Below are 15362 nucleotides of genomic sequence, written 5' to 3'. Positions count from 1 at the left end.
GCGCCGCACCGCCGAGCCCCGCTCCCGCTCCCGCTCCCGCCGGCCAGCATGAGCCTGACGGCCGAAAGCCACCGCGTGGCCCTGAGCGACGGCAACAGCATCCCGCTCCTCGGGCTCGGCACCTACTCCGACCCCAAGCAGGTCAGTGCCGGCCCCCCCCCCCGCCGCCTGGGTGCAGCTGGCAGCGCCCGGCCGGCTGGGGCCCCCGGGCCGGGGGAGAGCCCGGCCCTGGTGCCAGGGGGTTATCTGGGCACCCTGGCTGCGGGTCCTGGCAGCCCGGCCCAACCCTCGAGGGAGGCAAGCGCGAGGCCGTGCCACCTGTGCTCTCTGGGCAGAAGATGTGCCAGCGGGCGCCGGAGGCAGGCAGAACGGCTGCACTGAGCTAAAGGCTGAGATTTGGGGGGGGGGGGGGCTTTGGGGAAGGACTTGGCCCATGTTGCCGCCAGGCTGAGGCACTTTCAAAAGGCATGCTCCTGCAACAAAGCCCCAGATTTCTGCATCCTGACTGCTGTGGCGCCCAGAGCATCTGGCCAGCAGCAGCCGAGCGGGGCCAAAGGGGCTTTGTTCCTCAATGTCCCTGCTGCACATCCCCTCAGCTTGTTGCTTACCCTTGCTGTATCCAGTACCTTGAAGCCTACCCATTCTGCCTGTCTGCACGCTTTGCCTGAACTACTTAGCCATTTCCCCCGACCTTGGTTGGTGGACTCTTACTATTATCTGTCCTTTGAGGAATGTTTCTTCTGTTTGAAGAAGTAGTGGAGAAACCATGGGTACAATCCGGTGCCCCATTGTAACAGAACTGGAGTGAAGATCTGTAGCTCCCCTGCCATTAAAATATGCCTGAACCAAACTTTCTTTTCTCTTCTTTTCTTTTCTGCTTACCTGGCCAACAGTTGTAGCTTCCCTGTGGCACATGCCTACAAAGTAAAAACATCAAGTTAAGCACAATAGAAGGGGGAGTAAGCAACACCCTTGTGCACCCAACAGTAGTGCTCCTAGTTTGGAGACTTAAAGCAGATTTCCTTAGCTGAGAAGAACAGGTTTATGCACCTATTTGCAGAATAAGAGGTGTGATCTTAATCTAAGGGGAAATTTCAGGCCAACACACTAATAGAAAGAATGCGAGCGGTGATAAGAGTTCCCACACTTCTTAATACCCAATGCTGGTGATAGCTGCTTAATGGTAAGTGGAAACAAGATCATATTTTCTAACCACACAATGCTGTGGCAAAGCAGGATGCTCTATTAATCAAAGAGAGCAACCTGGAAACTCTGATTAACTGCTTGTTAGATGTTTGAAATGCTGCTTGAATCTTCAGCATGAACCTTCCAAATGTCTTCCAGATAGACCAGCCTGGTAAAGTAGGAGCCACACCGAGATGTCTGTGGCAGGGAGTCAGGATTTGTGTAGACTATCAAAACACTTGGTAATGGCCAGAACAGAACTGAAAAGTGAGGTGGTATGAGGATAGTCTTGTTGAAAAGATTTCACTAGGTCACAGAGGATTTTCCCATCAACTGGATATAGAATAGAGAATACAAATTTATCCCTCACAGGAAACCGGAAATCCTCTGTGCAACAGGTTTTTGTTTTTCATTTTCATAATGTGTAATTTGGAGGGAATGTGTTGATTCATTATCAGCCAGGCTGTGGGTAGCAAAGAACGTTCCTCTTCACTGGAGTGTATGTCAAGTTTCTCTCTCTTTAATCCTGTTATTTCCTATATGTTTTCTCATTAGTGCTTTGCTATTTTAATTGATACTCCCAGTTCTCATTTTTAGAGAGGCTATCTAAAATAATCCCTTTAAAACTACAAAGATTAGACAGCTTTGTTTTGTGTGGCTGCTTAGTGAAGTGAAGGGCTACTGTAAAATGATTATAGCTTTGATCACCTGCAGAAAGAAGAGCAAAATGTACTGGAATCTTGCCTAATCTTGCACGTTAGGATGTAAGCTGATGGCCTGTCAGTTTAGATAATAAATCCTTTCTCCCAACCATTTAGAGCATAGTACAGTACAAGAACCAGGGAAAGTAATGGGCTCCCTCTTTCCATCCTGTGGCATTTGATAGCATCTGCTGTCAGAGACAACGTAGATGGAACAATGCTGTAGTCTAGCATAGCAATTCCCTTATTGTTTTTCTTATGGCTTACACATCAGAGTGGGTTACACACAGAACGTGCAACCAGCAGCACCCTTCATTGCATTGTTACTGATCTTTGTTAGCTTTTGTAGGGATCATTCTCCGGGTTTTGCTTTCTGATTGAGGTCTGCCAGTATTTCCTTTCCTGGGGACAACAGCCAGATCTTCCTGCAAAAAAGTTGGATATATTCTGCTGGTTGCATTTTCCAAGAAAAAGATGTACAGGACAGTTTCTGCTTTACAATATTAAACAATTCTAAGAATATTCCCTTATCCTCTGACTTTGTGGACTCAGCCGCACTTCCCTACAACATTTTGCTTAAACAAACACTGTTTTCTACCCAGCTTCAGTTTCTCAGACACTTGTTTTACCAACTTAAATCCAAAAACAGGCAAAGGAAAGACAGTTAGGCTTCTAGAAACCTTAATGTGAAAACCTGTTTGCAACTTCAGGACTACTGTGGGGGAGATTTTGAGTCTCTGGATATATCTACTTTCTCATTCCTACAGCTAGCTAAGATTCCTAAATAACTACTTTGAATTGTAAATGATTGGTTAGAACTAGATTATTTTATCCATAGCTTGGCCACCACAGTGTGTGTGGTGCCTAACATGAAATTCTTTTGAAAGATAGCTCTTTTATCCCCATCAACTCGGAGTCCTCCTCCAGGCCTCCCTTCTTCAACTGCAGTGGCAGGATTCCACTGCGTGGGCCAGATTAGGGAAAGGAACAGTCTTGAGTAGCCTGAGTCAAGAGTGCTCAACCCCCAGCTTGCGGGCCAGATTCAACCAATTAAGCCATGTCACCTAGCCCATGGGGTTCCACCCAGGTCTGGAAATTTGGTGGCAGGAAAGTGGTGGCACTGCCCCTCCTACATCCAGGTCTGCAGATCTGTCGGGAACCCTGGGACCTACATGCTAGATCTGGTGCCCAGTCCCACCAGCATGCAGGGTCTGGCAGAAGCAGTGCCAGGCCCCAGGGCTCAATCCCATTGTGAGGGGCAGGGCAGGGCAGGGGCAGCGCCTGTCCCTGGGATCCATTCCTAGCATGCTGGAGTGAGAGGGGGCAGTATCAGGCCTCCTGGGACCAAAGCCTGCTATGCTCCTAGCAACTGAGGCAAGGTAAGGGGTGCTGAGTCCCAGGGCCAGATTCTGGCATGAGAGGCTCAATCTGGCCTGCAGACTGGCTGCACCCCTAAGGTCAAAAGGTTGAGCACCATTGCCTTAAGTGTTACCTCCTGAGCTCCTAGCTGCTGCCAGTCTGTGTGAAGCTGGCAGCACTGATGCAACTCAAAACTAAGTGAAACAAGATGTGACAAGATCTGTTAATTCTCCTTTGGCTGGATCTGCCTTCAGCTCCTGACCAACATAGTACCGTATTTAATCTAATCCAAGATGACCCTGAATTTAAAACAACCCCCCAAGAATTGGCTTCTGTATATTGAAAATTTATAAATTTGTTAAAATTTTCCAGGTATAGAATTTAATTGTTGGAACATTGTCTTGAATTTGTCATCTACTCCCCCCCCCCCACACTGCTACAGCAGGGAAAGCAGTGACTGGGCAGGTCAGGTAGTTGGGGGGGGGGGCAAGTGGCCCCCTTGCCCTCTACCCCTTCACACTTCTTTCTCCTGCAGCCTTCTTGACCTCCCCCGCCCAGCCTGTTTCCTCCCTACTTCCAGCTCCTTGGTCTCTCCCTCCCCACCCCATTATAGTAAGATGCTACTCAAGCAATATTTCCTCCCTGAAACACAGCACTCGGTCTAAGTACAGACAGTCAAAAAGCCAGAGACTGAATCATTTCAATCTTTGCAGGTTAGTCTAAGCTGTGTAGATTGAACCAATAAGCAAGTGAACAGACATTCCCTTTTGATTCCAGAAATGCATCCACTTTCCAGAAATAGCCCAGACCAGAAGATGGGGGGGCACTAGAGCACACCTCCCTGCTCTGCTGGAGCAGGCAGCTTGGGCCAAGGCTAGCCCACCCACCCTGCAAGAGAGGTTTTGCAGGGGTGGTGCAAAGCATCCTGGGATGCCGGGGGACTGTGAGCCAACTTGAATTTGGAAGGGATCTAGGACAGAAGTTCAATAAACTGATTTACCCTAAGTCAGTTAAGTCTGATACTACATCCATCCAGGTTTATTTTAAATCAGTTTCAGACATTTGGAAGATGGTTTATGTGCACTGAACTTCTCTTAGATTGCAGATTCAAGCCAGTTTCTGATTACCTATATTAGTTTATGTGTAATTTCTGTCCCTAGCCTTTGAAGTGCAGCCCTTGCCAGGCCTTGCAGCAGTGACCACACTGTTGACTGGCCAACCAGGGGACAGTTTCCCTGGACTCTGTGCATGGGAGAGACTCCAGCCTGAGCCAGAACCAAACTGTGCCTGACAGTAAGGAGGAGGGGTGTGTGGAAAGGAGGAAAGCAGGAGGAAAAGGGGGAGGCAAAAGCTGCACAGGGCAAATGAAGCAGGGGGTAAGCAGTTGCTGTGGATCTGACTCTGGCCCCTCTGCACTCCCATCCACTCTGTGAATTTAAAATGAGGGGCCTCCATTTGCCATTACTCATCTTAGATTTGAGGAAATCCAGTAAATGGGGACTAGTGTAACTATGTTTAAAAGACACAGCAAAAGGACTAGTTCTGATGGTATAAGCAAATACAGGGGAAGAAATTTAGGCTCAACCTAGCAGTGCTCAACTTATCCAGCCCTGTATGGATCTGCCTGTAGGGTCAGTTTGCAGGTACAATGCAGTGCACTGGGGCAATCTGGAAATTTGGCAGTGGGGGTATCATGGTAGCATTAATTGCCACAACTCTGGAAGCAAATAATGTTGCTACCACTGCCAAATTTCCAGGCTTGTGAGAAAAGTCCCATGGCCCAATGACATGGCTCCACAGGCTGGATCTGGTCCATGAGCTGCAGATGTAGTACCACTTACATAAGTAGCTACAGCTTGATGGGCAGAATAAAGGAGACACCTCACATATCATCTGGAAAGCTAATCACAAATAGAGCAGAAGAGTCACCCCAGACTTCCTGCTTAAAGGTAAGAAAGTGGAGTTGAAACAAGGAAGAACAAGTATAACAAAAATAAGAACTGTAATCAGTGGGGCCCCATAGTTATTGCTAAACAAATAATGCATTGATAAATACCAGTAAATTTTGCTGGTATATGTGTAATCCTCTGAAAACGAAAATGATTTTTTGGTTTGGGGAAGGAGAATAACATCCCCTCCTCCCCTGCCCAGCTTTCTTGTATGGAAACTTTGTATCATTATCTATTACAAAAGCTATTACTAAAACTCAAACTGTTGACTACCCAGAAAATTGTTCTCCAAAGACTGTGAACTGATCTTGGCAAAGGAGACTGACACTTTCTCAGACTCGGAATTTAATCCCTCCATCTTCCTCACTTTTTTTCCAGTAGTTCCTCTAATAACAGGAAATATTCCTGACTTCTTCAGCCTACTCTTGCCTCTCCCCTAGATATCAGGTCTTCAGGCCTGATAGCCAGAATTTCAGGTGGTCATCAAGGAAAGAAAGGTATGTCACTGTCTCAGGCACCTAAAAAAATATTTCTATTCATTCCTAGTGCCTAAAGCTGCAGGAATCAACCTGAACTTATTTAAAGTCAAACTGAAGCTGAAATTTTAGTCTTTTTATCAAAAGGGGAAAAATTTGTTGACAATTTAATTTCTTTTGACCCAAGCAAAAATGTGGTTTTTTGTTTTTTCAGCTTTTTTAAAAAACATTTAAACATTTAGGTCACTTTTTAAAATGAAAAATGCTATTTCAAAATATTTTTAAATCATCTAAACAAATTTTTTGCCAATTAAATGCAATGTTTCATTTCATAAGATCAAAATAAAATGTAACTTTAAAAATATGGTCCTTTTTTGGTCCAAAAAAACCCCCAAAAAACTTTTACCAGCAATAGTTTCTGTCCCCTGCCCCAAAAAGAACTTTCATTTTTCAGGAAAATTACTCTTTGTTGAAAAAATAGTGCTATGCAAATCTATACTAAAGATGCTACAACTGATCTCAATCAACATAGCCAACCTGAAGCTTACACAGGCTGAGCAGCTCTGTATTCCTTGGTTTCTATCAGCTTGCCAACAGTGGGGGCGGGGAAGGGAAGGGGACATATAACAGTGATGGAGAGCCCCACACCACCAGCTGAGAGAGTCATTTTTAATTTCCTGAGTTCTAGGTGGAAACCCTGCTTAGTGTAAACTTTGAGGTTGCACAGCCAGATTGCTCAATCTTCTGGAAGAAATGAGAACTGAATGAATTCATGAATTCTAAATTCTCTTGGCTTGCTAGTCAGCTTAGAATCTGAATTTCACCCTAGAAACTATCTGCAGTATATTCTAGCTCCTCTTCCTTGCATTTCTGGAGTGCATTTTAACAATTACTTCCTATCTTTGCAGTGGCTGGACATTGACAGTGTCCTTGTCCCCCCTGCTTTGCCTGTGGCAGGTTAGGGTATTCTTGGTGTTTTGGGGTAATATGCCTGGTAAATGTGTGACAGGGTTGTTTGTGTAGTTTTAAGAATAAGTTAGATAAACCTTTGTATAAAATCATTTTTCTATGGTTATTTAAGCTTTGGGCAAGGGGTTGTACTAGATCAGTGTTTCTCAACCTGTGGGTCAACCCAAAAGTGGATCATTTGGACATGTCCAGAGATTACTTTCTTCCTAGACTGTAACCACCAGAGACTTAAAAACCCATTAAAAAATTAATAGTAATACTGTTTACTACTTAGAAGGCAGGGTCGATTTGCACTGTACAGACTAACCAAAGTAGATAGCTCACTTCATCAAATTCAGACTAACACTGCTAACTACAACTCTCTTACTACTACTACTTAGCCAGATTGCAAAAATATTTGAAAGGGTCACAAGCAAGTCCCAGAAAAACGTGGGAAAGCATGGGTTTCCCCTTGCAGGCTGGCAGCATTTCAGCCTGCAAGGAGCTGCCTGGGGCAATTGGAGGTATCAGGCGCCTGTGCATCTGTGCACGCACATGCATGTGGCTGGCATCCAGCCAGGCAGGGTCATGGGAGCAGCCCTGGCAGCTGGATACAGGTAAGTGTATGAGGAATGGGGGTTGGAGGTCCAGGACTTGGGGACTGCCTGTGTGTGGGGTGAGGGGGAATGGGGTGCCTGCTGGCTCTGAGGGAAGGAGGCTGGGTGCCAAGGCTGCATCAGGACAGGGGAGGTTAGAGGGGAAGGCACCTGCCCCTCCAGTGGGGGAAGGGGGGAAGCTGTGTGGCTGGGTCAGTTGCACTGGGCCCAGTGCCCATATTCACAGGGGCAGGGCAACCAGGAGATGCTTCTCAGGGGGCAGAAGGGGCCATGACCAGGCTGCCTGTCACGGTGCAGCAGCCCCAGCCCAGAGCGGGGGGGGATGGTGTCACAGGCCTCTCCTCTTCCCTCCAGCCCATGCTGGGGCCAAACTCACTTCAGTGCCACCTGAATGAACTGGAACAACTGCAGCCACTGCACTCTGGCTCGAGTGGGACAGAGGCAGCAGGTTGGGAATTAGGGGCACCAGCATGGCCGAGGGGGGGCAGGGCAAGGAACTGTGGGTCAGGAGTGAGGGCACCGTCAGGGCCGGGGGACTGTGGGTCAGGACTGGCCATCAATCTTTACAAAGGGGTCCTGGTACAAAAAAGGTTGAGAACCACTGTACTAGAAGATCTCGTGAGGTCCCTTCCAACCTTACTTTTCTATGATTCTAATAATGTATACCTTCAAAGGACAACAATTGCAAGTATACCAGTTTTGGCTCATGACTTCATTAAGTGCTGCCCTTGCAGCTTTAGACAGCATACAGTGCGTGTTTGAATATGCCATTATTCCGTTTGGTGCCCCTGAAGCACTGACTGATTATACTCATCATAAAAAAAGACAGTTTGACCTGTTCTCTTCAGCTTTGATTTCTTAGCTGATGACATCTTCCCTGTGCCCTGGCATATACAATGCAGGAACAGACTGTCCCTTTGGACCTTCATCTGCTTAAAGACTTAAGCAAGTGTTTCCATGTCTATACATCTTAAGGAATGTACATCTTCTGTGCCTAAAACATTTTTGGGTTATACCGAACAGTCAAATTCGGCTCCATTATCCATCCCTCAAGTTCTCAACCAGCTAGGGTAAATTCTAATTGCTAACTTCTTGCATTTAATTATGTTGAAGTTCTTAAAGTCTCCTAAATCTCACATCACTTAAATATACATACATACGTACATATATACATATACGTACACATACACACACACACACACATTTATATATTTACAACACACACATATTATATATATTTAAGCATCAGATACAGTCCAAAGGTGAAGTTAAACTGTGCCAGCAGAATGACATGTGCATCCTTTGATCCACCCCTTGTTACACAAAGTGTGGCAATAGTAAGCCATCATTCAAAGCTACCAGCAGTGATAATCTCTATCTCTCCCCTCTCACTCTTAAATGAACAGCTTGCTTAGTTTGGTTTAGGTGCATTTTTAATGCCAAATTGGCAAATGGAAAAAGACTGAACTATTCTGAAACAAACCCAAACTTGGTCTGAGTTTTAGCCAGAGATGAGTAATCATAGCTGCTCACAGGCAACAGGAGGCTCAAAGTAGAGCCAAGATGTAGCACTTTTTTCATTTGGACATGTCCAGAGATTACTTTCTTCCTAGACTGTAACCACCAGAGACTTAAAAACCCATTAAAAATTAATAGTAATATTGTTTACTACTTAGAAGGCAGGGTCGATTTGCACTGTACAGACTAACCAAAGTAGATAGCTCACTTCATCAAATTCAGACTAACACTGCTAACTACAACTCTCTTACTACTACTACTTAGCCAGATTGTGAATACGCTGCCCACAAGTGCTATGTTAATCACAGGGGATCAAATTGTTCTCAACCCAGAGTTATGGGATAATTTCTAAGCAGTTAAACTCCAGAGGAGTTTAATGAGGGGAACTAAGGCTATATCTAAATGCCTTTTCTCCCCTCCCCATTAAATCATACATGTATATGATAGACTTCAGAGCAATAGAGTGAAACCCAAATTAACTCTGGTACTAGAAGCAGTCTAGATGCAGAAGTGGCAGAGCTCTGTGCCAATCAGTTTACCCTGAGAAGAAGCTCCACACACAGAACTCTGTGCTGCCCTGGCTGGACTACTTAAAACCTCCTAAGTGCAGGTAATGCAAAGCCGGCTCAGAGATCCTCACTATACAGCAAAGTGCAATGTAGATATATTTTAAATATTCCAAGAACACGTGGAGAAAATGAGAGTTTTGTCAAGTTTTTTTTTTATATGTATATGGGAAATCTTGATTTTTTTTTATATGTATATGGGAAATCTTGATATTTTTTTTGGACAGATTAGGCCGAAATGTCTTCTATTTGGTAGTTTAGTTTTGATTTTTGAAAACATTCGGACATCTCTCTCCTTTACTGCCTTCCAGAGCCAAAAAAAGTGCCCAGTGAGGTTTCCACATTTCCTTCTCTTTGGTTTCTACTCTATTCAAAACTCACACTAAATTTGAAAAAGATAATGGAAAAAGAAAACTGTCATATCAGCTTTTCAGCTTCTGAAAAAAATATGTATGAGGGGAAACTTAGGCATGATTCAGTTATGTTCTGTGGTGAAATAGACATTAATTTTTTTCTGGTCTCAAATAAATTTCTCTTTCAGTTGCTGTGCTGTCCTGTCCCCACCACATGTACTTTTTGCAATCTAAGTTCCTGGAAAGCAAACAAACCTGGTGAATTGTAAACTATAACTATAAATATTTGTGTTTTCTCTCTTTGGTATGTTGTAATGCCATTCCCATGCAGATAAACTGGTCTGAAATTGGAACCATGTTGACAATCTCTCTTGGCATATTACAGACTTGCAAAGGTGCATGTGCAGAATCAGTGAAAATTGCCATTGATGTTGGATATCGTCATATTGATGGAGCCTTTGTTTATAAAAATGAGCATGAGGTGGGGCAGGCCATCCGAGAGAAGATAGCAGAAGGAAAAATAAAGCGTGAAGACATCTTTTATTGTGGCAAGGTGAGAAATTGCATCAAATTACTTACTCTAATTAGTCCTGCAACTTATATTTTGTGAGTGTGCTGCATTCGTGCTTTTTGTAAACATGTCAGTTAAACTAAGCATTCTGATATTCTTCCAGATCCACTCTTCTCAGGATTTTTTTTGTCTAAGAACCTCCTATAGTGCCTAGGAACCATAGTCTTGGATCCAGATCCAGTTGTGCTAGACTCTGCACAAACACAGAACACAGACCCTCTTAGCCTGTTGTTAATCCTGTTTCAAGTTTAAACTGAAACGCACACTGTAACACTTCCCATGCATTGCAAATGCATGCTAGTTGCTTTTGTAGGCCTGAGAGCCGGTTTGAATGAGTAGATTGTTGGGAGACTTCATGAATTCACTTGAAGCATGGGGCTATGAAAAGAAAGTCTGAACATTACATGGGCTTTTTTTTGGCAAAGAATTTTATAGCTAATTTTATACAATATTTCAAATCCCATTACAGAATTTGTTTTCTCTCAAAGTATTGAGACAGAAGCCAGTGCCCATGATACCTTAAGAGACCAACTGGTTCAGAGAGATGCAAGGTTTCATAGGCAACAATCTCTATAATGAGATGCAGATGTAGGTTGTCTACAAAAGCTTCTTCCTCTCTGAATAACCATGGTGCCACCCTCCTTTGCCTTCTGTATGACTTCAGATTAAGACAGTTTAAAGTATTTAACATATGGAAAACTTTATCTTGCCTTTGACTTTTTACCTTTTGAAAAAGTTGCTAAAAATTACTCATTCCTAGAAAGTAAAAGAAATAAAAACTTAAATGTTTTACCAACAAAAGGAGTAAAATGGAAGATATTGATGCTAGGTATGAGTAAAAGTGATTGAGTTCGACCTGTGAGTCAAGAGTTAGTACCCCAAAAGAGGGGTATCTAATAGGCAGACATTAGCATTATAACGTCAGACACACCATACATATGCCCTTATAAATATGCCAGACAAATAGCTCCCGTTCTCTGAACAGAGAGAGGTAGTTAGCTGTGTTAGCTTGAGGTCAGGTGGGCACCTTAGAAACTAGCTCGTTCAGAGAGGCATAAGCTTTTGTCGGTGACAGCCTAACAAAGTTAGCTGTTGCCTACAAAATTTATGCCTTTGAATTGGTTAGTCTCTAAAGTTTCATCCTATCCTGCCTTCTGCCTTCTCTGAATGGTGAAGAGGCTATGTCAGTAAAATCCGTGTTTTAAACTGAACAGTTTTTCTCTGAGCACTCTGCAAACTGGGTCACTAGCCCTAAAACCATGTAAATCTGTGGGTTAAGTAAATTGTCAAAATTATGGCACAAGTCACTAACATTCCTGTAGTTTCAGCTGAAACATGAAACAAACTCCTTCTTGTGTCATCAGTAGATCTGTGCAGGAAACCATTCTTCCATTCTGGAAAAGGTCTGGAGACTGAAAATTCTTACCACCCTGAAATGAGGACCATAACTCAAAATTGACAAGCCAAACACTTTGCTTTGGGTTGAGGAAATGTTTTTTTTTATTTTAATTTTTTAATAGTGCATTTGCATTGCTGTAGCTTTAAAAAAAAAAAACCCAAACTTTGTATCAAATGTTAAAATAGGACTCCACTTTGAAAACCATAATTTTAAAAAAACCCACAAAAACAGGAAATCTGCCAACCAGTTCTCTCAGACAGCTGCAGATTTGTGAAATCCCTATCTTTTGACAGAAACATTGTGTTAAGTCCCAACTATCTCCATTCATCAAGTCTTCAAAACATTCTGGAATTTAATTTAACCATTTAAGGCACTTTGTCAAGCTGCATGTAAAAAAATCTAATTTAAATTGAATCAAAGAAAGTTCTTCTTAAGGAAGGTCAGTGCTATTAATAAGGTTATCCCAAACCTATTTAGAATATAACTTCTGTTGAAAGACACAGTGGCTGTTGTTGGTCAATAGTTCGACCCTTGGGTGCAACAACAGGAGATTGGGAAGACCTCTTCTACAACTGTCTCTCTCATGTAGTATCTAGTCCCTACTTGATAAAATGAGGATTAGCTTGGATTTTAGAGATTTAAATAGTTCGCTAGTAGATTTACACTACAATCCTTCCTCAGTCCTTGGGTCAGAAAGAAATACTGCAGTGATTCCATAGTTGCCAAGATTTTTATGGCTGTCATTCTGCATTTCTCCAACTCCTCAGAACTTTGCAGCAAAAGTGGGACTAAAACTCTGCCCCCATTGTTCCCAAAACACAGCTTTACACCAAGTGAGAAAAAGCAAATATCTGGCTAACCTTAATTCTTTGCATTATTAAAGAGACAGTAGTAAACAAAGGAGCCTACTCTTTACAACAACAGCATGAGAGGAAAAAAGTTATGCTCGTTTCCAACTGGGCAAAAAATAGTAAGTATTAGAAATCCCACAAAAAAGATGGCTTCATTATGCAACCTCACAAAGGAGCTCAGATAAAACCTTAAACATCTAAAACAATGACCCATCAGTGGTGACTAACAAGAACAGGCTCACTGAGTGGTGGCATTACTGAAATAATTACTCTGTACAATCATACAGCATGTGCTAACTGAAATCATCAGCACTTGAGCTTGGTCTTTGCTGTTGGCTGGTTGATCAGACAAAGTAGCTGGGTATCCAACCATTTCAAAGGTTTTCTGAAAATTGCCAACAACTTTTTTGGCATATACAGTAAGACCTTTTTGGTCTCCTCTTTCATCCCCAGATTATTCCTCCATTAAGCTAAAATTAGCATTTCCAGGGAATGTTATGTGACAGAAAGCCAAACCCAGCTGGCAGCTTTCTATCACGTAAATATTAGTGTGTGTTCCAGTGAAGAAGATAATACTATAAACTTATACAAATTGTGAAAACCGTTTATATAACACTTCCAAAATCTTGGCCTCTGTATACCAAGATAACACAATTCAGAGCTATTACTCCAAGGTTTTTCCTAGAAACTTTTACCACTTTAAAAAAGCAAATACTTATACACCAGTAAGTATTTATACAGTATGATCTCACTGGGCTAGAAAGGACATTTTGGGGGCGGGGAAAAAACGCATTGTTACCAAGTGACCGCTCAAACATTTTTAAGACAGTAAACTGTTTTTCTTCATATATATATATAAAAAAAACCAAATCACTGTTTTCCCCCCAAAAGAATAATGATCTCTCCTAAAAGTCTTGGCATAGACTTAGTTAGAAGTGACTTGCGACCTCCTGGTGCCAAACTTGAAATCCCTGGGAGTAGGTGCATGGGACTGACTGAAAATCTGGTTCCTTTGAAGTATCAGTTTGGACACTCATCACCCCCCTGTGCTTTTGAAAATTTTGACCAACGTGTTAGTCCTTCATAGGATATGAACAGATGTACCTTTAACTGTTTTAAAAGGGGAGGGGAGCTGCCACTCCAGCGTGTTCATCAGCTGTTTTCACTTTAGTATTATGTCTGCATCATCTTGTAGTTACAGGTGTCACTAAATCATCCCAAGTTTGCTCATGAAGGAAGCAAGGTTAAAATTACAACAGTTTTACTACATTTGTATTGTTACAGAATTACACAGACCTAAGGGTCGCATTGTAACAACCTGTGTAGGTATCCTTTGATATTAGCCAACATCCAAAGTTAGATATTTTAAATATGTGGCATGCACATGCAGTTTGCAGTGCCACAGACCCATCTGCAGCACTGCAAACCATACGTGCCACACAGGCAGGCATTCACCACACTAATTTGCAGTGCAGCAGGAGATTCCAGTATCAAAAAAAAAACATGCCAGAAAAAAGTGGGGTGGCATACGCAACAGCAGCATGCACCACCTGAAACCAGAGCCTGGCCAGCCAGAGCTACACTCCAGCTGCTGGCCAGACTATGTACCTGGATCACTGCTGCTGGAGCCCTGAGAAGCCCCTGGGACTTCAGGTAAGGCTGCTGGGGCCAGTCCAGGTGCTGGTCCCAGCCTCCCCTACCCCAACCAGGGCAGCTTGCCCTGTGCCAGAGCACACATGCAGGGGTGTTCCCTGGGGACAACTAGCAGTGGCACAAATATGGACATTCCCACGTTGCCACTTGTGGGGACATGCCTTCTGAGTCAGGTAAGTGATGGTTAATCCAGTAGCCCAAAGTTTATCAATAAAAGTGGCAAGAGTTCAGCACAGCTTAAATTCAATACTGCATACTATAAAATAGGTCTATCCCAAGCTATCTTATCTTGTATTCAGTGCACTTCATATTGTGTGCAAGTAAAAGACATTGCTGACTTTTTTTGTAATCTAATACTGGCTTTTGTATGACTTAACATGTGTAATAAAATTTATGAGGAACTCTTTGGTATCAGCACTATAGTATGTGAGTCTGTTGCAAGCTTAAATACATCACCACTACCCCTAACTGTTAATAGATGTCTGCTGAAAAAGGTCTTACCCCAGGCAAGCCATGCACCAACTGACCTCACTTCATAGAAACTGCAGGTTTTCCTTCTGGGCATGATACTTCAGTGAAAGAAGCAGTCATAATCCCTAATAAAATAATCTTAACTTAACTTGCAAATAAAACCTCTGTCCTAGAAAACAGGATTTGGTTCTGCTTCGACTCAAACCACCCTTGTCTCACAACACCTTAGTATCAACATAGCAGATCTTCCAATGAGGCTTTGAGTTTTAAATAAAATGTGGCCCTGGCAGCATCAGAAAACCCAAGATTTTATTTGTGCCTAGTGCTTGACTCTTAAATCATTAACTCAAATTAAAGAGGTTCTGCAGATTTTTTGTGGGAATAGGCAAAGTTTTCCAATGAAAGTATATTTCTTTTCCTTCTCATATGCTTCGAAAACTTCAAAAACAAAACAGAACTTCCCAAATTTATTCAGTTTGATATATGCTAAACTTTTGCTAAAATTAACTTGCCAATCTCTGAACAAATATTCAGTGGCTTCCATGATAGCAGATCTACAAGTTCAGATTAGTGAGAGTTGTGGATAAAGAATTAGGTAATTAATTTATCTGCTTATGTAGATTCATTCTTGGGGGCTGAAGAGATGGGAGCCATGGCCCTTCCATTTATATAGGTAGTCAAATGATGTGCAGATTGACTTCATCCATGTCCACTGCAATCTATTGTGGCCTCTCAAACTGGGAAG

General features: G+C 42.8%; 1 protein-coding gene across 1 annotated transcript in view; it reads left to right on the top strand.

Moving 5' to 3' along the window:
* The first annotated feature begins 6 nt into the window (after window positions 1-6).
* The window catches only part of AKR1D1 (aldo-keto reductase family 1 member D1), a 37006-nt gene continuing 21650 nt past the window's right edge, over window positions 7-15362 (top strand). The window contains exons 1-2 of the mRNA XM_019544707.1: window positions 7-141; window positions 10058-10225. Coding sequence (XP_019400252.1) covers window positions 49-141; window positions 10058-10225 — 261 coding nt within the window. The 5' untranslated portion in view covers window positions 7-48. The remainder of the gene's footprint in view (window positions 142-10057; window positions 10226-15362) is intronic.

Source organism: Crocodylus porosus, unplaced genomic scaffold (assembly GCF_001723895.1).
Source record: "Crocodylus porosus isolate Cpor-Errol unplaced genomic scaffold, CroPor_comp1, whole genome shotgun sequence".
Lineage (NCBI taxonomy): Eukaryota > Metazoa > Chordata > Crocodylia > Crocodylidae > Crocodylus > Crocodylus porosus.
This window is presented reverse-complemented; position numbering and strand designations above follow the sequence as displayed.